The sequence below is a fragment of the Neolamprologus multifasciatus genome, chromosome 7, assembly GCF_963576455.1.
Source record: "Neolamprologus multifasciatus chromosome 7, fNeoMul1.2, whole genome shotgun sequence".
Classification (NCBI taxonomy): Eukaryota; Metazoa; Chordata; class Actinopteri; order Cichliformes; family Cichlidae; genus Neolamprologus; species Neolamprologus multifasciatus.
In genome coordinates, this window is record NC_140445.1 from 21,121,428 (window position 1) to 21,143,772 (window position 22,345).

General features: G+C 40.4%; 1 protein-coding gene across 1 annotated transcript in view; it reads right to left on the reverse strand.

Moving 5' to 3' along the window:
- LOC146514193 (nuclear pore complex protein Nup214-like) overlaps window positions 1-22,345 on the reverse strand; it is a 51,646-nt gene that overhangs the window by 18,792 nt on the left and 10,509 nt on the right. Inside the window, 24 exon segments of the mRNA XM_085168924.1 lie at window positions 199-232; window positions 1,130-1,275; window positions 3,861-4,032; window positions 10,021-10,173; window positions 10,414-10,633; window positions 10,765-10,826; window positions 11,531-13,048; window positions 13,143-13,195; window positions 13,689-13,773; window positions 13,853-13,922; window positions 14,646-14,709; window positions 15,291-15,402; window positions 15,749-15,913; window positions 16,088-16,396; window positions 16,732-16,818; window positions 16,927-17,009; window positions 17,296-17,469; window positions 17,574-17,677; window positions 17,813-17,971; window positions 18,215-18,364; window positions 20,087-20,170; window positions 20,635-20,723; window positions 20,840-20,967; window positions 21,058-21,532. Coding sequence (XP_085025050.1) covers window positions 199-232; window positions 1,130-1,275; window positions 3,861-4,032; window positions 10,021-10,173; window positions 10,414-10,633; window positions 10,765-10,826; window positions 11,531-13,048; window positions 13,143-13,195; window positions 13,689-13,773; window positions 13,853-13,922; window positions 14,646-14,709; window positions 15,291-15,402; window positions 15,749-15,913; window positions 16,088-16,396; window positions 16,732-16,818; window positions 16,927-17,009; window positions 17,296-17,469; window positions 17,574-17,677; window positions 17,813-17,971; window positions 18,215-18,364; window positions 20,087-20,170; window positions 20,635-20,723; window positions 20,840-20,967; window positions 21,058-21,532 — 4,696 coding nt within the window.

Consider the following 22,345-nt stretch of genomic DNA (forward strand, 5'->3'; position numbering starts at 1 on the left):
AGGTTCTATAGGGAGCACTGCGGTGCAAGATGGAAGCTTCAGCAGAGTTCAAATACCACAGGCACAATGCAGTGCTGCCAGCGAGGAATAGAGAAATGTGGGTCTGTCTACTTATCAGTTCACATTAACACACACAAGAAAAAAATAAAAAAAAACACAAAAAGACTAATTAAAACTAGATGGATGGACCACACTTACTGGTTTGCAGACCCAAAGGTGTTTCCAGAGAATCCTAAAAATATAAAAAATAAATACATGATTAACTTGGTAATTGTTACTGCAAGTGGGAAAAAAGACTAATGGAAGTCTCACTTCACAGCATGAGTCACATGATCTGTGTGCCTATGTGTTGGAAGTGGGTTAGTGGACAGTCCTATGTACAGTATGCATATTGTGTATAGTGTGCATCCACAATACCATTAAAACTTCAGAAAAAAAAAATAAAGCAGAGGACTGAAACAAAGGAGAGAAAAATCGAAGAAATGAGTGCATGGAAAAATAATTTGGATCTTGCATGCATGAAAACTCAGAGGAATGCACACCAGTCATCTCTGCAAAGAAACCTGTAACAGCTGTAATGCAGTGAAAGTTTATAGATGTGCAGGACAGGCAAATTCACCATACAGTGTGTTACAGTGAACCCCTTTCTGTCTCATTAGCCCATGAAACATAAAATGTATTCATCCATCCTTTGTGGCTGTGAAATGCAACCAAGCTGACTTGATCATGTTTGAGAGGGAAGTACTCCTTGGATATGTTTCGCGCAAACTTGCATTGTGTTGCCAAATGAGGAAATTTTAACACTTTTTAAAATCTTCGTCTGATGCACAATCTACCCTAAAAGTGTAATTAACACAACAAAACACTTGTTTGGTAGTAATACCAAATTTCTATTGCACAACAATAAAGCCATCTTCCTTTTTCAAGTTTGAAAGACAGTTAAAGTAAAGAAACTTGCGATAAACACTGTACAATGGCAAAAAATTGTACAGTTGCTGGAAGAATGGCGCTGTTGAGTGACTCACTGTACTATGTAACTAGAGTGATAGCAGGCAAGATGGCAGCTGAAGATGATGAGGAAGGGGGAAAAATAAAAACAAAAATAATTCAGGTAAAGTAGTAGTCTCACCTCCTGGCTGTGGCTGTTGTCCAAAACCTGAGAAGCTGCTGGGCTGACTTCCAAACCCAGGTCCCTGCTGGGCCAGGCTCCCGAATGATGGAGCGCTCTGACCGGCTAGCGCACCAAAGGATGGAGTGCTAGGAGGTGGGGCAAACCTGAAAACCGGAGCAGGTGCTGAGGTTGTGATACTGTAAAATGCAAAAGTTACAACTGAAAAAAAGACAGCCACACCTGAATGGGGCTGGTAAGACAAAATGCTTGACAATATTAGGTTACTGGGCTGATAGTCATAAATTCATAATTATACACACATACATGTGGGCAAATAGTTTGTCCAAGACGTTTTCATTGGTTAGTTAAACATGTAAACAAAGCAGAACATTCAAGATAGTGAATGTGAATTTGTTTAGCTTTATTTTATTTTTTTTACTTGTTTGGCATGTGAGGATTGACAGGCTGGGATTTATACATTAATCCTTTCTACAGGACCCAACGCCCGCTCACTCCCAAGGGAGAGAAAAAAAGAATAAGCAAAACAGGGAGAGAGAGAGAGTGAAAGAGAGAGAGCATGTTGTCAGTTTAATCTGCAGGCTTCATGACCCCAGATTGAGATTATCTGGAGGGAATAATCTAGTCTGGCACAGAGCTGGGTTTGTTTTGTGCTGGCAACCATGGTTGCTGGTATCAAAACACATGCACATGTGAACACACCAGAGGTTAATGCAAATCATTAGAGTACAAATGATAAGGAGGAGAGGAGGATTAAAATAATAATAATCAGGAAATCCTGCCTGAAGTCAGAACTGCTGGAATTAGATTAGATAGAAATGTGTGTGTTTAAAAGTAATAAAATTAAGCCTCACTTCCCAAATTTGCCTCATATAACTCTATAGACCAATAAAAATGTTTTGTTTCTCTACACTTAAATGTTAATGGGGTTTTTAATAGTGTTGTTAAATGCTGCTTTCAGCTGGTTTGTCTTGTAGTGCTGAGCACACTGAAAGGCGCCTCTTATGACAATAATAGCCTGATGACAATGACATTTTCAAATACTCATTGTCTGCAACAGTGGGATGAGAAAACAGTTCTTTGTTACACTACTTTGTCAATAAGAGGTTGTTCTACTGAAAATATTTGCCGCTTTAAACCTTGAATATCAGAGCAGGAACAGAAAATAGATTACAGACAATCTAGATGTAGATAGAAGTTCTGTAAACAAAGTTCAGCTAAAGGTTCAGCCACCCTGAATCAAAGTGGCTGCACCTTTAGGTTGCTCTAAAGTAGAGATGGACCGATCCGATATTACGTATCGGTATCGGTCCGATACTGACCTAAATTACTGGATCGGATATCGGAGAGAAATAAAAAATGTAATCCGATCCATTAAATATCAAAAAAGCACCTCAAAAAACTTGCGACACGGTGTAACTCGGCTCATAACCATAGCACGTCGGAGCAGTGTGGTCACGTGATAGAGCGGCTGTGTGTATTTGTAGCCTTGCTAGCAAACATTTTATCTCTGAGGAAGTTATCTCAGATAGAAGTAAAGCAAGTGTGTAAGTTCATCTCTGAATGTTTGTAAAGCATTCCCGCATTAAGCTTAACAACCGATATATAGAGCAACTGCCTCTTCTCTCTTCCTCCCTCTGCTACTTCAATCATGAAACTGCTTAATGATCAGCTGATCGGCTTTTCTGTCGCGAGTCCGTCTCTCTTCTTTGTTTTTGGCCCACTTTGCACCAGAAAGAGGAAACCAGCGGCTGAACAACAGCAGCACTATTAAACTTGATAAGCTGTTGTTAGAATTTATTTAATATTACTTTCTAGACCAGGATCTTTTTCTACGCAGCTGACGGCTGGTAACTGTGCAGGGGCGGATCTAGCAAAGTTTAGCCAGGGGGGCCGATAAGGCATGAACAGGGAAAAGGGGGCACAAAGACATACTTTTCTTTCTTATTCTCATTTAAAATATCTAGCTTTTAATTATTTAATAATTATCTGAATCTTACACCCAAAGTTTTAATCTGATGTAAAATGTATAGAAGTCCATTACTGTATATAATAACTGTTAAGTCTAATATACCCTAGTAAGCTGTAGTACTTTTTCCTTTGGGAAAGTACCATCTGTGAATTCTGCAATTCTGTTGAAGAAAGATGTTGAATCTATTTAATTATTCTTGAAAAATAATTTATTTCTGTGAATTTTTTTCACCCTGCATCAAATTAAAGTTGATTACACTGATTAAGCATCATGAGGAAGAGGGTGGTTCCCTATTTTCTTTTGCTGGGAGTTTGCAACCCTATTAGTTAGGTTGCTTAATATTTCTGCTAAGTACTCTTTAAAATACCAGAATAGGAAGGATGGTGCAGGTTTAACTTTATTAGATTGATCAGTGTTGCTGATCTATGAAATATTTTGGGTGCAGTGTGTTTTTTTTTTTTGTTTTTTTTTTTTACATACAGGTATAACAGAATAGCTTTAGTGTTGTTGTTTTTTAACTTGAGTATGAACTTATACGAAAAGCAGCAAGATATTAAAAAAACATTTTTGTTGATTAAAAAACACACTATATCGGATTCATATCGGTATTGGCAGATATCCAAATTTATGATATCGGTATCGGTATCGGACACAAAAAAGTGGTATCGTGCCATCTCTACTCTAAAGTCAGCTTTAATTACATAACGATGGATTTTTTTTTCCATATCAAACCTTTCAAAAAGACTTCGTCTTGCTTACCCAAATCCTCCCATGTTGGCAGCCGCTGTGCCCTCTCCGAACACTTTGCCAGCCGATGATCCAATGGGGCTGCTGAATGAAGGGCTTGAGCCAAAAGATGCTCCAGCACCAAATGCTGGGGAACCCCCAAAAGAAGGAGGACTCCCAAACACCGGAGCACTGCCAAAGCCACCTGTAGGAAGGAAATAGGATAACAGAGCAGGAAGTTACTTGATTTCCAGCGTTCTTTCTACACAGAAAATACAAAAGAAATGTGAGTCATGAAGCGATTTCTGTAACTTTTATAACATTATATGCTAAGTGGCTTATTTACTAGGGGTGCAACGATACTCGTATCGATATCGAACCGTTCGATACAGTGCTTTCGGTTCGGTACGCATATGTATCGAACGATACAACATTTTTAATTTATTTTATCAACTTTCCTTCTGACGATGCTGTCTGTGTTGAGCGCTCAGTGGATCTGCGCTCGACAGTGCAGCCTAGGCGGAGTAGTCAAACACAGATTCACTGAGCGCAGGGCAAGCTAGCGAGACAGAAGTTAAGCTCTTGCAACATGGCAAATTGAACCTCCCCCACCCTCATTCAGATCTGGCGTTTGGAACTATTTTGGTTTTTATGTGATGTATGACCCTGAAGGTAAGCCTGTCATGGACAAAAGTAAAACAGTATGTTGGATGTGCCAGCAATGCTCAATTGGTGGGAACTAGTGTGTTAGCGCAGTTAGCTCGTTAATGTGTTGTCTTCCAGCCCCACTCATGAGGCGATCCGCGGTAGCTCGTTAACGGAGATTTGCCGTGTTGTGACCTTAACGTCATTTCAGATTAACGCTGACAGCACTAGTGGGAACACAACCAATATGACTGCACATTTACTCCTACATCATCCTAGTGCAAAGACAAGTGGAAGCAGACAAAAACAAGCACGCATGCTACAAACTTTACCCGAGTCATTTAGACAGCCGTTAGCACATGATTCTCCTTATGGGGACCTGATATGTTTAATATGCTGCTGAGAATATAGCCCAGAAGAAGCGTATAGTATAGCTTTTATTTTGGAAAGAGACATTTCTCCATAATAAACTCTCTTTTCCAAAGATGAGTGATTCCTCAATCAGATACAGGGCTCGCAAAATCGCTAGCCCGACGTCCTGGGGCTTTTTTCCAGTCGGGCTACCAAAATCTATCTCTGCCCTGCCCGTCGGCCTATCGTAGGAAGGAAAAATATATGTCAATGCTTTTGCATTCTTTCGGAAATGTAGCTGGGTAATTATGTCATTGGCATCGGCCACTGTCAATATGTGACATACTGAAATCACGTTTGAATTTGCGCTTGTTTTTTGCTTTCACTTTGCAATCGCGTGAACTGTGTATAGAAAGCGACAGTACTGATTGGTGAGTGATGATAATTTGCGCACCAATTCCTCTGACATCGTCTTATCAATCGTTAGCTTACTATGCAAACATGACAAGTGAAATCTCCTGCAGCTTAAACATGTGAGAGGTTGATCGCGCAGAGAATCGCTGAGCGTTATGTTAGTGCCTGTGTAAAAGCAGCAGGATATATATTTTAGTTCTGCTGAGCCAAATAAGACAGGTCAGGGTGAAGAAGTGACAAAACGGAAAGGTTATGACAAGTCAGACTATAAGGCAAAAAGAAAGTGCAGCTTTATGGTTTCATGGACAAAAGAATTTCTGTGGCTGCAATATGACGAGCTAAATAACCAGGGCTGCACATAAGTGGTCCGCAGGTGCGCATTTGCTGTCAAAATAAAAACCCGCACAAGATAAGAAGTTGCAACGCGTGTTTGCGTACATAAGATTTTCAGGAGGAGGACAGACATTTGTTTAGAACTCTTAAAGATGTCGAAGAAGCTCCTTTAAGCAATTACTGTGATGTTCCTCCACCTCCAAAGAAATGTCAGAAGGAGTCCGAACCACAAAAGAAGCACGTATTCTCGGAAAAGTGGTTGCAGGAGGTGAGCTGGCTTCAAACAAATGATGAACGCACAGAGATGTGGTGCAGAATGTGCCGTGAAAATTTAATAAATGACAAATTAATAAAAAGGCATGAACATTTTTTTTGTATCGAAAAAATATCGAACCGTGACACCAAAGTATCGAACCGAACCGAACCGTGAATTTTGTTGTATCGTTGCACCCCTATTATTTACATCAGGCATTACATCCATGTAGATGTTTTTCCCTTTAACAAAGCTACTGCAAACACTAAAATTTAATCTAGAGTTCTTCTTGGACTCATATGAAGAATCATACATTGAATTTAGTGCTGGCACTTCCAAAAGGAAAATAAATTCCCAGGTAAAGACAGAAAAAGTATTTTAGCTATGTTTTAAATAAAAAAAATTGCATATCCCCCTATTGTATCTATTCAGAAGCTACCTGAGTACACGTGTGGGCATTTACAGTATTGTTGTGCACAGGCTCTGGAGCAGTAAACTATTATAAGCACGATGAGTACTTCACACCAATTCAAAGCCTCTGATTGGCAGGAGAGAAAGAGTGTACTGAAATTACAGCCTGGCTAGCAGCATGCCCCAGTAAATAATTGATTGAGCTAATGTAACAAGATTACATTCCCCCTGCATGGCCAGTGATGGAGAATTAGTGTGCTGAGGGTTACCAATATCCCAGAGGCTCTGAGGTACAGCTTGAATAGCTGCTACTACTATGACTACTCATGGCCACGAGCAGCAAAGTATCAGCATATCGGTTTTTAAATTTACATGATGTTTTCAGACAAACTACAATGTGATGTAGACAGGGTTTCTCCTGGTTTAAAACAGGCCTCTAAGGGTGAATTTAACTACGCCTGCACTGGTTTTTATCCATAGCGCCCAAGCTCTATTCAGAAGTGATTTACACAATAAAGACCACTTTTAAATGTATAATAATGAGTTCTCCAAGAATTAACTGAAAATAATCAGCGCATCATCTCGATAGATTAAGAAAAATATGGTGGGGTTCACCAATGTGTTGAACCATTTAAAATGTTTCTCAAAGTAAGACTGCAAAGAATAAGAGGAATTCAACTTTTACAGGAAATTACATTATATATCCAAGACATGTATGAGTTTAAGTTAGTTGGTGTTTCTAAATTTGAAAGTAGGTGTGAAAGTGAGTGTGAGTGGTTGTCTCTTTGTGTTAACACTGTAACAGATTCAGGCCCTCAGGCAGCGCAGCATGGAAAACGCACATTTCTGGGGTGGAAATCAGGAACCCTTTGAATGCTGTGATCAGTCACCAATTTTTGTTGCTTCATCCACAAATTCGAGTTAAAAAGCTACAATGCAAAGACAAAACCATATCTAAACGAGGGTCGAATGCAGTGCTGCCTGTTAGAAGCTGAGCTTAATTTAAGATGCATTGAGCAGAAGTGGAAAACTATCCCATGGTCATGGTTCTTGACTAAAATGCTTTACAGGTTCATCCAGTGAGAACAAAACACAAGGATTAATAGATAAAATACGCTAAAATAAAAATAGAATAAAAATAGGAATGCACTGATATGTCTGTACTCAACTCGAGCTAAAAGCCAGGAAGACCTGGTGAGTAAAGACTTGAAGGTCTCTGCACTACAAACAGATCTGATGTTTTGGGGTTGGCGGGTCCACAAGACAGGGCCTAGAACCAAAAAGGCCTTGTCTTGGGAACATCCAGAATCATTTGATTGGAAGACCTTAGTGCCCTAAGTGGAGCGTGGATACTTAAAAGCTCAGCTAAATGGGGGGGGGGGGGGTGCAAGGCCATACAAAAACTTAAAAATAAGGAATAGCATCTTAAAATCAATTCTAAAAAAGGGACAGGGAGCCGATGAAGACAGGATAAAACTGGTGCAATGTGCTCTCACATTTTTGCCCCTGTAAGATGTCGACCAGCTGCATTTTGAACTAACTGTAAACTTCAGATAGCAGAGTGACCCAGGCCTGCAGAAAGGGAGTTACAATAGTTGGGGCAAATACAATTAAAAGCATGGATAACTCTCTCAAGGTAGATAGGGCTTGACTTTGGCCAACTGTCCGAGTTGATAAAACCCTGCTTTGACCACAGAGCTAATCTGTCCGTCGAATTTGAAACCACTGTCAAAAATAAGATCCAAATTCCTGGTAAAAGGTTAACTGTTAAAACCCTAAAGTGCCAAAAGTGCGAGTGAATTACTGAGCTGTTTGGGGCGACCAAAAGCAACCACCTCAGTCTTCTCCTCATTTAGAAATGGAAAGTTTTTAGGTAACGTACGCAGTTAAGCAGTGGTTTAAATGACTCTTTGTTGTTTGCTTTGATCGAGAGACAGATTTGAAAAAGAAAATTTGAATTTCTTTTTCAAAGTCCTACTCATCGTGTACCCAGGTTAAAGAGTATAAGAAACCATCTAACTTTTGAAATCAGCACTCTGCAAAGGCAATCATCCATGATGGTAAAGGGATGGATTAGTTCATTTGTTATAGGAAAATTTTCGCCCATAACAAATTTCTATTTATACAAAAAGCTTATTCACACGTGCTACTGTCTTTACTTAACAGACGTGATGTCACTGACACATCTTCCCCCTATGGGAGAGAGAAACCTCAGTGTCCAGACACTGGGAAAAATGGTCTGTTTGTGAAGAGGCAGTTGTTAAAGAGGTATGAAAGGTTACTATATATAGTTGCTTTTGAGTGATCAAAAGGGATGTCAGATGCAGAAGCTGAGATTGGATACACTACCATGAAAAAAGAAGACATTGAGGAAGTACCCCTGCAGTCATTTCATTATAAATAAATAGTTGTAGATTAAATGCATCATTTGTGTCGTAAATATGAATCAATTCAAATAAACATCAGATCTTTGAGGTCATACACTGTGACTTGGCAATGGAGAAGACTGGCACTTCATAATATTCTGCGGGGAACAATGGAGCTTTTGACAACCTCACAGTTTATTCTGTCCTGAGGGGTGAGGAGATAAGAGCTCAGATGATAAAGGTGAGAACAATGTCAAGAACTGGCTGCCAAGTATTAAAACTGTTTCTACCACAGTCATCCAACTATCACTGAACTATCACATCAATGAACCAGAGCCCTTAAGCCAGGGCCTGGAAAGAAATGCGAAAGAACTAATCACAGTTTCATGCTTACTCCCCCCGCCCAACGTTTGCAGCAGTAGAATTAGTAGCTCTCTTCTCTTGTCCACATAATCGTGCATCGTGTGGTTTCACACGGCTTCAGTTGCATGGTTATATGTCAGTTTCCTTTGACACAGCCGACATACGGTGACTGACTTTCTACATCAAAGTTTCAGACATGCACCGGTTTGCACTTTTGTCATCAACATAGTTTCCACCTCACTTGTTTACAAATTCCCATCACAGAAAAAGATGGGCTACGGCCATGAACAAACAGGTAACTGTTGTTTTACAAAATGAAATCATTCATATTGTTATGCATTATTTAGCTTAACAACTGGTATGTCTGGCGTGACTAACAAATGTAGAAACATTTAAATCAATTAATTGACGATATACATAATGTAGACATGTCCTTTTCTTTCAGCTGCTCCCTTTACGGATCATCTGCCTCCATCTTCTCACACTATCCCCAGCATCCACCTCTGTCACTTCAACCCTCTGCATGTCCTCCTTCACTAATTCCATTAATCTTCTCTGTGGTTTTCCTGGTTCCTGGATCTTTTCCTCCCATCTGGCAGCTGCAAATTCAACATCTTTTGTACAGTATACCCACATCCCTCTACTACACATGTTCAAACCAACTCAGTCTTTCCTCTCTGACTTTGTCAACCACCGGCTCAACCTCACCTGTCCCTCTGATATACAAATTTCTAGTCCTGTCCCTCCTTGTCACTCCCAAATCTTAGCATCTTCAGCTCTGCTACCTCCAGGTCTGCCTTCTGTCCTTTTGCCTGTGCCACCGTCTCCAAACCAGGGATCATAGAAGGTCTCACTACTGTCTTTTAAACCTTCCCTTTTACTCATGTACAAATACAGCCACCAGCAGGAGAGCACCAAATGACACAATAAATCTTATAAAACATTACCTGTGAATTACAAGTAGCTAGGCACAACTTTCAAAACGTGTGAAAATATATCAAGACTAAAAAGCAGGGAGTGAAGAACAAATGCATTAAAATTACAAGGAAAGCTGTACCTGGTTTTGATGGTGTAGAGAATGAGCCAAAGCCCTGGGATGCCACACTTCCAGCACCAGTGGTGAAGGTCCCTGTAGGTTTCTGCTCCCCAAAGGAGGACTGTCCAAAGTTGAAGGTCTTGGCACCACTATTACCGAAGAGACTGTTGGTACCTAAAAGACGGACAGGTAAATGTAATTACACAACAATAAAATGATCTGGGTTTATTTGGTTTGTTCTTTGACAAAGTAGTTACCGCTGACTCAGAACAAAGTCTTGAACAAAAATGATGAAAATATTTCTGAATCTGACATAAATCGGCAACTACTGTTCAAATTTTCTTATTAATCTGCACTTTTATTACATCTTACCACAGTCTCAGAAGACATTTTCATAGAACTGAGTTAGCCTACCTGTCTGACTAGACTGTCCAAACACTCCAGTGGAGGAAGTGGTGCCAAATGGATTCTTGTTGGCAGCGTCCTCGCTTGGTTTGCCTCCTAGGCCGCTGAAAAATCCTCCACCACCAGATGAGACTGCTGTATTGGCTGAACTTGAACCAAAGAGACTCCCAGATGAGACTGCTGCATTGGCTGAACTGGAACCAAAGAGACTCCCAGATGACGGCTGCTGCTGGGAGATAGACATTAATTCAAAAATGCATCTAGAAGAAAGGGAATTTAAGAAATTTCCCAAAATTAGTTTAAATTTAAAAAAAAAAAAAAAAAAAAAAAAAAAAAAAAAAAAAAAAAGGTGGGTCATACCTGTCCAAATCCACTGCTAGACTGCTGGCCGAACACCGGGTTGGCAGAAGAGCAGCCAAAACCTGTTTGAGAACAAAAGACAAATTCAATTAACACAGACAAGATCAGATTACTGCATTTGGCCCTTGATGCCAGGCCCATTTTATAGTCATCACTACAGAGTAAAAAGTGGGACCACCCCCCATAAAGTATGAAATCAGGAATGCCAAGCTGGGACTAACTGCTGAGTTAATGCACTGACATCAGCTGTGGCATTCTCATACTGCTCTGAGAATTTATAGAAGCTTTGGGAACAGCACAACACCCGCCATCCCACTCAGGCTGACAGTACACCACAAATCTTTCCTGCAAGATGATACCATTTCAAACACAAGTGCCACATTTACCACAACATGTGGAGGTCAGCCAGAGCGAGTGTAAAACTTTGCACATCCTCCACTGCCCACTAACCTTACAGACATCACAGTTCATAAGCTGTCAGACAGTGTTAGTATAATCACTGTCAAATGTGACTGAACAGTATGCAGCCGAGAAGCTCTGGTTATTGATCATTTCACCATGTCGGTGACACAGTGTGGTCTCTGTTAGGCAGGTGCAAAATGAGAGAATTTCAATACCAATTTCTTTCTGACATTTGGTGTAATTTTTCCAATTTATAAAAAGCCACGGAACTTACAGTAGTTTTAAATAAAGATGCCAATGATTTCTTTAAAAGCTCTGAACATCATATTGGAGTTGATCCAATCAAGTCCAGAATCAGACTCACCTGACGGTTGTCCAAAGCTGAATCCTGAAGATGAGGATGTGGTGGTGTTACTCCCAAACACAGATCCCTGTCCAAATCCAGAGCTTTGGCCAAAAACCTGGTTTGCACTTTGTGCAAACAGCCCAGTGCCAGTGCTGCTTACTGTGTTAGCACCGCTCGTCCCGAAGGAGAAAGAACTTGCATTGGTAGCAGTAGAAGCACCAAAAAGACTTCCGCCAGTAGTTGCACTACTAGAAGTCGCTCCAAATGCAGACTGTCCAAAAGTAAATCCACTCGATGTTCCAGTGTTGCTTGCAGGCTGGCCGAAGCCACTAACCTGGCCAAACACAGATTTGCCAAAACCAGTTGATGGACCAAACCCGGCTGAGCTGAACCCTGTTGATGCTGGCGCCGAGGAAGCTGGAGGTGCAGCAGGTTGCCCAAACACGTTATTCACAGCAGTCACTGTTGCACTACTAACAACGGTAGAGGTTTGAGTAGCTGCAGCTGGGGCAGCTGTGTTGATAACTGGTGTGACTCCGACAGAACTACTGTCTGTAGTTGCAGGAGCGGGCTGAGTAAAAATGGAGCCTGGCTTGTCAGACGTGGGGATCTGGAATGCTGGTGGAGCTGCCTGAGATACAGGTGCTGCCTGAGATACAGGTGCTGCGGTGGCAGCAGTTGAAGAGGGTACAGTAGCAGTGGTAGATGGCTCTGGGGTGGTTTCTGTTGTGGACAGGGCACTGGATGGTGCTGGAGGGTTTACTTCTTTTGGTGCAGTGAAAGTCGAGGGAGGGTCTGGGGTAGGGGCAGGTGTGGCCAAAGCAGGAGCAGGTGTTGACACTGCAGGGGTCTGGGTGGTTGCAGGTGCTGGAGGTTCAGGTATCACAGGACGACTGGTGCTCTCTACTTCAGGTTCACTGGTGGGAGGTTCTTTTATAGGGGGCGAAGCAGGTACTGAAGACTGAGGAACAGCTTTTGGTTCTTCTTGTGTCTCTGGTGCGGCTGCAAGAAGACTACTGAAAGATGAGGGGAAAGCTGAGCTGGCGGAGCCAGACTGTGGAACGGAGAAGGCTGGCTTGGCGTTTGATTCAGGAGGCTTAAACAGACTACCCGATGGGGTCCCTTCGGACAAGTCTGGTGCTGAAGAATCTTCTCCAGATTTTGGAAGACCTGTTCCAAAACTAAACTGTGTCGCTCCCTTGCCCTTGCCAAGTCCAGTGTCCGCAAATGTAAATGCTGCCACAGCAGGTTTGGTGGAGGAATCTTTAGCTTCTTCTCCTTGGCCCACCCTTAGTCCAGAAAAAATGCCCAGAGTCTCGCCACCAGCTGTCTTTGGAGGCTGTGGCTCTATCCTCAGAGTGGCTGTGGTCGAGGTGGGTTTAGCACCTTCAACTGTTGCGTTTGGAGCCAAAGTGGGAGACCCAGTGCCAAGACCAGGGGAGGTGGACTTTGAGGTAAAGGAGAATGACTCTTCTCCAGCCTGGCCAAACACCATCTTACCATTTCCACCAAAAGAGAATTTACTTGCATCTTTCACTGGAGAAACATGAGAAAGAAAACCAGAAATAATGTCCATCAGTAATCTCACAGCTCCTACATCTATCCTAACAAGCTGCTATATCATTTGTACCTTGTGGCATTCCAGCTCCTGGTGTAACTGAAGCAAAACTGAAGCTTGAGGACCTGAAAAAAAAAAAACACCATTTAAGTTTAAATGCAGCAACAGTGAGATGGTCATTATATTTTGTAACAAGACATATTTACGTGTGAAAAATGCTGGATTAACAAGACAATCTCAGCAATACAGCCATGTAAACACTTGCTCACCCCCACCTACAGTTTCTTCTCCTATTTGGCTAGATTTGGATTACATTAGAGAACTCTTTCAGTACACAACTTATGATTTTTCTCCAGGAGCTATTACCACCCAGTCAAGCATAGTTGTAAGCTGATGGAAAGCTTTAGTAAGCTGGCCCAAATCCTTTGTGAGAGGATGCATTTCATATACACCCCCGAGTGCAGGTTACAAAATAATTTGGCCTTTAGAGGAATGTGTTTTAAAACATTTTCTATTATAGTGTGTTTTTATGACAAAAATAATCACAAACATAGTGTATAATCTATAAAATACTGCTGGGCCATTAAAAATATATTATATTTATAAACATCAACTCACACTGAATTGAAAGAAAAACCCTTGCTGCTGGTTTGCTCTGCTGAGCTAGGAGGAGCAACAGAAGCATCAGTTTTGGACGGCTGACCTGAAAGAAAAAGTTTATAGTCAATGTCAGGATTTTACAGTGTGTGTGCGTGTGTGTGTGCGTGTGTAACAGTGCTTACCAAAAACAAAACTGCTCTGTGGGATGGTTGTAGTCTCTGCAGGCATTTTTTGGACACCCTGGACAGGATTCTGCCGAGACAGTTTTAAATACATGTATGAAATTAATATTACAGCTTAACTGTTAACCTTACAGAAAAACAACACTACTATGATGCATTCACAATTTAAAAAATATAACACACAGGATTGTTTCAGGTGAAAGCTCAAGTCCACTAAGACATGAACTTAAGGCAGATATAGAGAAAAAAACAAAACAAATGTCTATGGGTAATCGTGCAGCACATGAACTTGGGGCTACACAAGAACAGGATTTCTGCGAGGAGTACCCCTGTCACCCAACTGTAATTTGTAACATCAACATGGGTGGGAGGTGGGACATTTCTCACCCATCTTGATAATGGTCTTCACAGGAAAAACTGTCAGCAAACTGTGAATTCTCACATGCTGAATGTTCTTGAAAGTTGTGAGAAGACGAACATAAAGCTATGAATATACCTAACTTTTACTATTTAGAACGTGGACACATAAAAATAAACTGAAGACATTTGTTTGTGGTGGCACTCCTTGGAAAAGTACACTATTTTTACATGATTTTTTTTTTTTCAATTTAAAGTTTTTATTTATTCCTTAAAATATAGATTAAAAACTGTTTCAAATATTTAACATGCAAGTCAACTAAGATTTGTGTTGTAAAGATTATTTAATTTGAATTAATATATCACCCAAGTAACAGTAACGAGAAAGTCAAAGACAAAATGACAGGTCGGAGAGTGATGGATGTAAAATACTCACCCGTTTGGCCTGACTGGAAGAAACTGTTGCAAAGACCTGAGATCCTGGATCTGGTACCGAGGAGCTGGGGACATCAGCACAACCATAAGAGGGCAGTTTTCACATGGCACAAAAATATAATCAAATTTACATTATTTAGTGGTATGTTTATGGCAAGGGTCCAAGTGGGCTTGAGCCTGGACCCTTGCAGCAGCCTTTACCATATCTCTTGCCTGGTCACCCACTTAAGCTATAGTATCACCCCCATATTACTGACTATGTTAGTGATTATTAAAATAAGAATACATCAAAAATGTTTCAACTACATGTTGATCAAGTACATCCAAGTGTCCCACACCTATGTCTAAATATATGCTAATCTTTAAGGAATTGGTTATTAACTGATTTTCCAACTGATTCTTTTTAATAGCTACAAATAATAAGTCTTAGGTAATGCCAGTAATCTTGTTCACAGTTATACAGAGGAATAGTTTGTAACACTGACCAAAAATAAAAACAAATAGACTTCTACTTGGGGTTTACTATCTTATTTGGAAGCTATAGTCTTGTCGTATTTGTAGTTTACCCTTGACACATTTTATCTGCTTTCCCTCAATTGCCTTTAAAGGAGTGGGGGTAAGAAGTGACCTTTGTTTTAGGTTTTACCTGATGTTGGAAGGAACCACCACAGGAGTCCCCTTGTCCTTGAACTCCTGAACATTGACCACCTGAGGAACAGTCTTCAAGGTGGACTCTGTCAGTGAAGTATTGATCACAGCTGGAATATAAACACATGCATATTAGAGCAACTCACAGCTGGAAAAAAGGTACCAGATGAGACAGAAGCAATCAAACTGAATGTCTCCAGGTTTATTTAAGCCTGCTCTGTTTACATGGAAACATTTTAGCAAATTACTCTCAGGCAGGATGGGGTAATGAGCTAACAGTTACACATTATTTGTTCTCTAAGTCTTTGTCTCCCCCTGGTGAATTACTGAGGGAATAACAAAATAATATTTAAAAGATCCCCAAATGCCCACTGTAGCTAAAAACAAATGTGCACATCTTCCTCGTTGTTTAAAAACAAATAAATACATTTTTGACTGCTGCACAATGTTACTTACCCAACTGACTGGCCATCTGCCTGCGTAACGCAGCAGTGGCTGCAGCCTGCTGGGCAGAGATGGTGATGGGTGCGGTCCTCTCGGTTGGTGGAGCTCCATGTTTGACTGTCTTTGTGGCAAGAGCTGTGCTCTCAGCCCCGCTGAGGTTGATCTTATTTGTTGGAACTGGAATATTAATGCAGTAATCAATATCTATAAAAATATCCACATCTAAGACTAGCGACATTACTTTACATTATTTTCAGTAAAATATGGCATTATAACATGAAGTCATTTATTATTTATGAATGCGTCCTCGTAATTTTTTATGAACAGCAACAGTTGGTATAATTTACTTACTGGGGCTGGCAATAGGGCTGAGTCCAAAGCCCATACCCTGTCCTGACTGAATTTTAGATAAAGGGGTGGACTGGATGGCTCCGAAGCCCGGCTGGATAGAGGGGGTCCTCACAACGGTAGGGTGGCGGGGGGTGGACAATGTTGGAGGTATGGAGGACATGGGAGGGGGCCGTGTCTGCAGCTCCTCTTCTTCCTGCTCTAAGTGAGGTGGGTGAGGCTCCAGGGACTGGGACAGGGAAGATGTTGAACTCGCGTCATCCAAGTCCTCGTAGTATTTAGGTGAAAGGAAGGCTGAGCGAGATAGGTTGGCTGAAACAGAAAAATGAAGAAATACATTTCGATTCCAATATGTGAGGTGCTGCTGCATTACACAGTATGAGCATCAGCATAGGGATTTCAATATTAATATCACTCAAATGAAGCGGGTGTTGAATTTGGTATTTGCAGTTGTGAGGAAAAAGCGCCTGTCGACATGAAATTAGCAGTCAGATTTACTATGATTTATTATGAAACACACTAAGAGGGCTTAATTAACATCCCTTTACTTTAAAATCAGGCTTGCTGTATACTTTTTCAAAAGGCGAAATCCACAATCATTTGAACATTTAGGATAAAACTTTCATGTAACCATAAATTTCTAGTACCTGGTGCAGTTGAGCGGACAGGAGGCATCGGTCCCTTTGAGAGAAAGTTGCGCAGCTGGGACTGTTTAACTGGTGATATCTTGACGGCTGCAGAGACATCATACATACTGAAATATACTGAAAAAAAATACTGAAATATTTAAATATATCCTGTGCTGTTTTTATGCAGACTGTAGGGGGAAAAAAAATCAATACCTGGAGATATGGTCTTAGAAGGGGTAGGGTCCAGCCTAGTTTTCAGGAGAGCATCTCTTAAAGTCTCAAGGTCATTTTCCAAACTAAGAACAACACAAAAACATGGTGTTTTTTATCCAAAAGGAGCAAATGGAAGCGTGAGAACATCCATACATTATAAGGAATGCTGCTTGGAACCATTCTTTACCATACAAGATGTTTAAGCTGACTAAAACCCTTTTTAATAACTTAAAAACTGACGTATAAACCATAGATAATGATTAACGTAAAACTTTAAAAGTCTTTCCTTAAACTACCCCACATAACCAACTCCTAATCTCGTCTTAAATCCCTGTTTTTTCCCCCCCACATTCTGCAGCCAGGCCTTACCTAGCTGTCGTTGCTGTCACAGGACTTATAGCAGGAGTGGTTGTTTTGCTGTAGAGGCGTAGTGAATTGAGCTCCTTAACCAGCTGGTCCAGTCTGTTCTTCTGCTGGTTGATGATGTACAGATTGTTGGACAGTGTAGTGAACAGACCCTCACGTCCAGGCACAACCATGTGTCTGTAAAGAGATTTATTTAATAACAAATTATACTCCATCCAATTTTTTATTCTCCCTTTCTATACAACACAAACTGCTGGTGGGATTATCTGCCATTTTCTCACTTCTGCTTTTTCTTCTTCTCCAAGTGTTTCTCCCATTCCACATCCAAGACATCATTAACATCCTCCACAGTGAACATAACATACTGGTATAGCCTTCGAATCTCCTGAATTAAAAAAAAAAATGAAGAAAAGATCAAATATACATGATGAAGGAGATTATTTTTATAAGAATATGTAAAACCTTAAAACTGTCAATTCATGCAAACAATTTTGGGGTAATCTGTCCTTTTATTTCTCACCTTGAGCTGTTCCTCACTGCGTGGGTCCAGAGGCTTTTTGTAAAGTAGCTGTCTGTAATTTCTGTCTTTGCTCAGTTCACTCTGGGTCTTGGCTTCTTCTGCCCCAGCAAAGCCTTCCAGTAGCGAAGTTTTCAGTGTGCCAATGTCACCATGGAGTGACTAAAGATTACAGACACACACAAAAAGGCTTGAAAGGAGGTTTTAAATGATTTATCAACCTAGAGTGACACCACCTTCCAAACACTGCTTCAGACAGGACTCTAAAGTCACAGTGGTTGAAGTCTTATGGTTGCAGAATTTAGGGTTGTTCGAAATTATTTTGACTGGCTTTCTCAACATCAAATGTTAAAAGGAAGAAGAACAGTCTGTGGACAGGACTCAGTGTTTCAATCATTGTCTTACCTCTGTAGTTTCCTTGATTTCCAGGGTGAAAATATGGAGGTCTTCTGACTCTTTCCTCAACTCCTTCATTTCCTCATCAGCACCAACCTTAAAGTCAGCTTTTGCACTTCGTGCCTTAAGGTCATCCAATTCCTTCTGGAAGTGTGCGATCTGATGGCAAGTCAGAGACGTGTTTAGTAATGTTCTGCCAGACACCACATGTGGTGTCCTGAAGAAAGTCCACTACCTTTTCGTAAATCCTACAACTTTGTATGTTAAGTCTTTGGAACTAGTTACTAACTAGACACCTGCACCATTAAAGCTGGTGATATAACTTTTCAACTAATGTACCTATGCCTATTGCTCTATTTATCTAAACACATTATTGCACATAATTAATCGGATGCATCCTTATAAAATAATGGCATTAATATGTACTTGTTTGTTATCTTTTGTCCCTCCATATAACATTAATGTGAATAATAAGAAGGTACTTTATTGATCCCAAATGTTGGGAAATTACTGTGTTATAGCACCCGAAACACAAGAAACAACTTAGCTCAATTAAACAAATAATGTATTCATTTCTTCTTCTTTTTCTTCAAGCTGCTTTACAGGTTCATACAGCAGATGATCTGCCTCCATTTAACCCTGTCCCTAGCATGTGACTCTGTCCCACCAACGCTCTGGATGCCCTGGATCTAGGGCTGTGCGATACGACCAAAATCTCATATCCTGGTATAAGAATTCTATCGTCCGATAATGATATAAATCACAAAAATGTAACATTTTCTGTAAATTCTGTGAATCTCGGGCAACTCGTCTTGCGGGAAGTGTTTCCAGCTGCGCGTCATGTAGCTGGAGTCGAGTGTTTTAACCAATGCATGAAACTATACATTTTTAGACATAAGTTGTAAAGGCCGCCGTTTTCTTTGTGAGTATTTATTACACGGTGTGCTGCGGGGAAAAGCCTGTTCTAACATTTGAGTCTAAGGTTTATTTTTTAGCACCTGGCGGCTCTTTTTTACTTCTCATCCGTAAATAATCTGCTCTTTCACGTGATTCAGTTTATTTTGAAAATTTTCAACAAGATCTTGAGCTTTATTGTGAAAGGTTTATGTGGAACATAAACAAGCGGACACGCAATGCTGTTACAGTCGTTGTTGCTAACAACAACAACAACGCATAAAAACAGGCGCTTGTCCGTCTGTAGTGTGGTTATATTAAATATAAGAGAAAGAGAGAACTTTAATTAATATAGCCACTACAGTGACCATCAAAACCATGAAAAAATATTGCCGTAAACAGTTTATTTTGCGACACCACAAAACAAACGATAGCGTAAAATGAAACGATAGACGTTTATATATCGTGATCCGATATATCGTTATATCGAACAGCCCTACCTGGATCTATAATTCTCCTCTGAGGACTTTTCCTCCTGCCTGGCAGCTCTGTCTTCAACATCCTTTGAGATGCTTTGGACATGTGCAGAGGTGAGATAGTGGATATACTGGACAGTTTTGTCAGGAACACATTCAACCTGAATTGTCCCCCCTAGCACTCATTTCTAATCCTCTTCCTCCTGGTTACTCCCAGTGAAAATTGTAGCACCTTCAGCTCTGCTACCTCCAGCTCAGTCGCATTTATTTATTATGTATTTGGTATAAGTATTATATGTTCTCTATATAATTTATTTGTTAGTTTATATAATTAAAAAGCATTCTGATTGAGTTCCACACTTGATATGGTGCATTTCATTTTATCACTTTCTTTTCTCTACAGGCTTAAGAACCCATATATTAGAGATTTAAAGCATTCACGCGACAAAACCAGCATTTCTTCCCCCACAAACCACTGCTACATGGCACTACAGTACATGATATGTCTCACCTCCTCCAATATGCCAGCCATGATGGGATCAGAGTCTTTCCTTTGCTGCAGCTGTTTCTCCAGGGCCTTCACACTGACACCGGCCTGCTTTTTCATGAAAAGTATATCAAAAGTTACTTTTCACTATTAGCAACAAACACAAAAAACAGTCTGAACTAAAAAAAAATATCAAAATCCCTGTCATCTGATATTACTTTTAATCTGTAGGTTTCACTTTGTTTTAGTTGAAGTCTGTTGCCAGTAGCAACCAGTTACTGCACAGTTAAACAGAAGTTTGTTTTGTGTTACTTTATTTAGGATTTGTGAATATATTTTTTGCTGCAATTAGTTAATTGCTTACGTATCCAGGGCTCTATCTGACAACACCTCCTTTGGGAGTGACCAAATTTAACACCAATCATCATCATCATCATTTTGTGTCATTGGTGAATTGTGACTAAAAGGTTGTTGTTGTTTTTTTTAATCTATTGAAAAAGTCTACCACATCACTGAAAGAAAACTATTTGATATAAGAACAGTAAACTTTCTTCGTAGCAAAGAGATCAGACCTGTGGAGCCTGGGTACGGTTCTGGACAGCAGGAGAAGGTTTCTGGACAACTGCTGGAGAGACACTGGTTTGAACTGGATGCACTGGAGCTGATACACATTTGGAACAACAGACAACATGCATTTGCAATTAAAATTCCAAGAGGACCTTTGTAAGAAAAACTACAAGATAAATTTACATACATTAAATACAACAACTTTCTTACCTAAAATAGCTGCTGGTTTGCTGGCTAAAGAAGGAGGGGCATTTAAACTACTGGAAGTCGTGGCAATCGTTTTGGACAGTGGGGAGTTAAAGGAGAAAGGAGGTTGTGTAGTCTCCACTGTTGAAAATCTTTGGAAAAAGCAGACCAATTTTTAAACATATAAGCAAAAATCAACATCTTAGGACTAATACTGTGAAAAACACGTGATAGTTCAGTACCTGTCATTTAGATTCAGTTTCACTGCAGACTGGGACGCAGGGGTGGCAAGAGTCTGAGGAGTTAGAGCTGATGCTGCTGATGGTTTAGCAAGACTCTGAGGAGTTAGACCTGGTGCTGTTGATGGTTTGACAGAAAGGTTGTTGAAAGAAAAAGCTGAAGGTGCAGAGGGAGTGTCAGAGGGAGGTTTTGAAGCAAAAGAGAAGCCGGATGACCCTGAGCCAAAAGGTGCAGAACCCCCCAGGGAGAAAGCTGAAGGGCCTGAAGTGGAGCAGGTAGTTGGGATGGAGAAAGTGAAGCCTGATGCTGCCGATGACACAGGAGCTTTTGGAACAATGCTGAATGGTGCAGCGGCAGAAGAAGTAGCAGGGGATGGAAAACTGGAAGCAGCTGCTGGAGTAAGACCAAGGCTTGGAAATGCTGCTGTGGCAGATGGGATTGAGGCAGCAATTTTGGGTGGTTGGGTTGCCAAAGAGCCTGTGAAAGAACAAAAACAAACAAACAAAGATTACTTTCATTTGATCTCATCACATTTTAAGCAGAGTTTTGTCTACAAGCACAAGCTTCTACTAGTAAAAAAAAAAAAGTGGAAAGGTGAAAAAACATTTTTAAAATCACATTTCTGACAGTTTTTAAAGGTATCTGCAGAAATGACCCCTTTACGAGTGATCCAGACTGAACCAAAAAAAAAAAAAAAAGCTGTTCATAGAATAGAAGGCACTTGAGAATGAAGTAAAAGCTCACTGCATGGTAAAAACAGTTGGTCACATTTAACAAATGTCAGTGAACATCATGTGGAAAACAACCAAAAAAAATTAGAGAAATAAACTCTTTACTAAATATTACTAGAACCAACAATACACTACACGGCTGCTATATTAGGTACAACCTGCTAATCCAGGGTAGGACCTTTTTTGCCTTTAAAATTACTTTTGTCTTTTTTTATTTTTTTTTTTAGAAAAGGATGCCAGAAAAATTCCTCAGATTTTGGCCCATATTATTAAAATGACAAAAATCACACAGTTGCAGCAGATTTGTCAAATTATGTTGCAAACCCTCCACATCCCAATGGTAAAATACTGTACTGAGTCTCTCCTGGTGACTGTAGATTCCATTTGAGTACATGAACTCAAGAGATCAGATGAAATCAGGTGGAGATTATCTGAGTTTTGTCACATGGAAATTTGTTTGCTGGAAGCAGCCAGCAGATGATGGCTGTACTGTGGTAATAAAGAGATGAACTGGGTTGAGAACTACTCAAATTCCAACACTCCCATCTGAATATTGGAG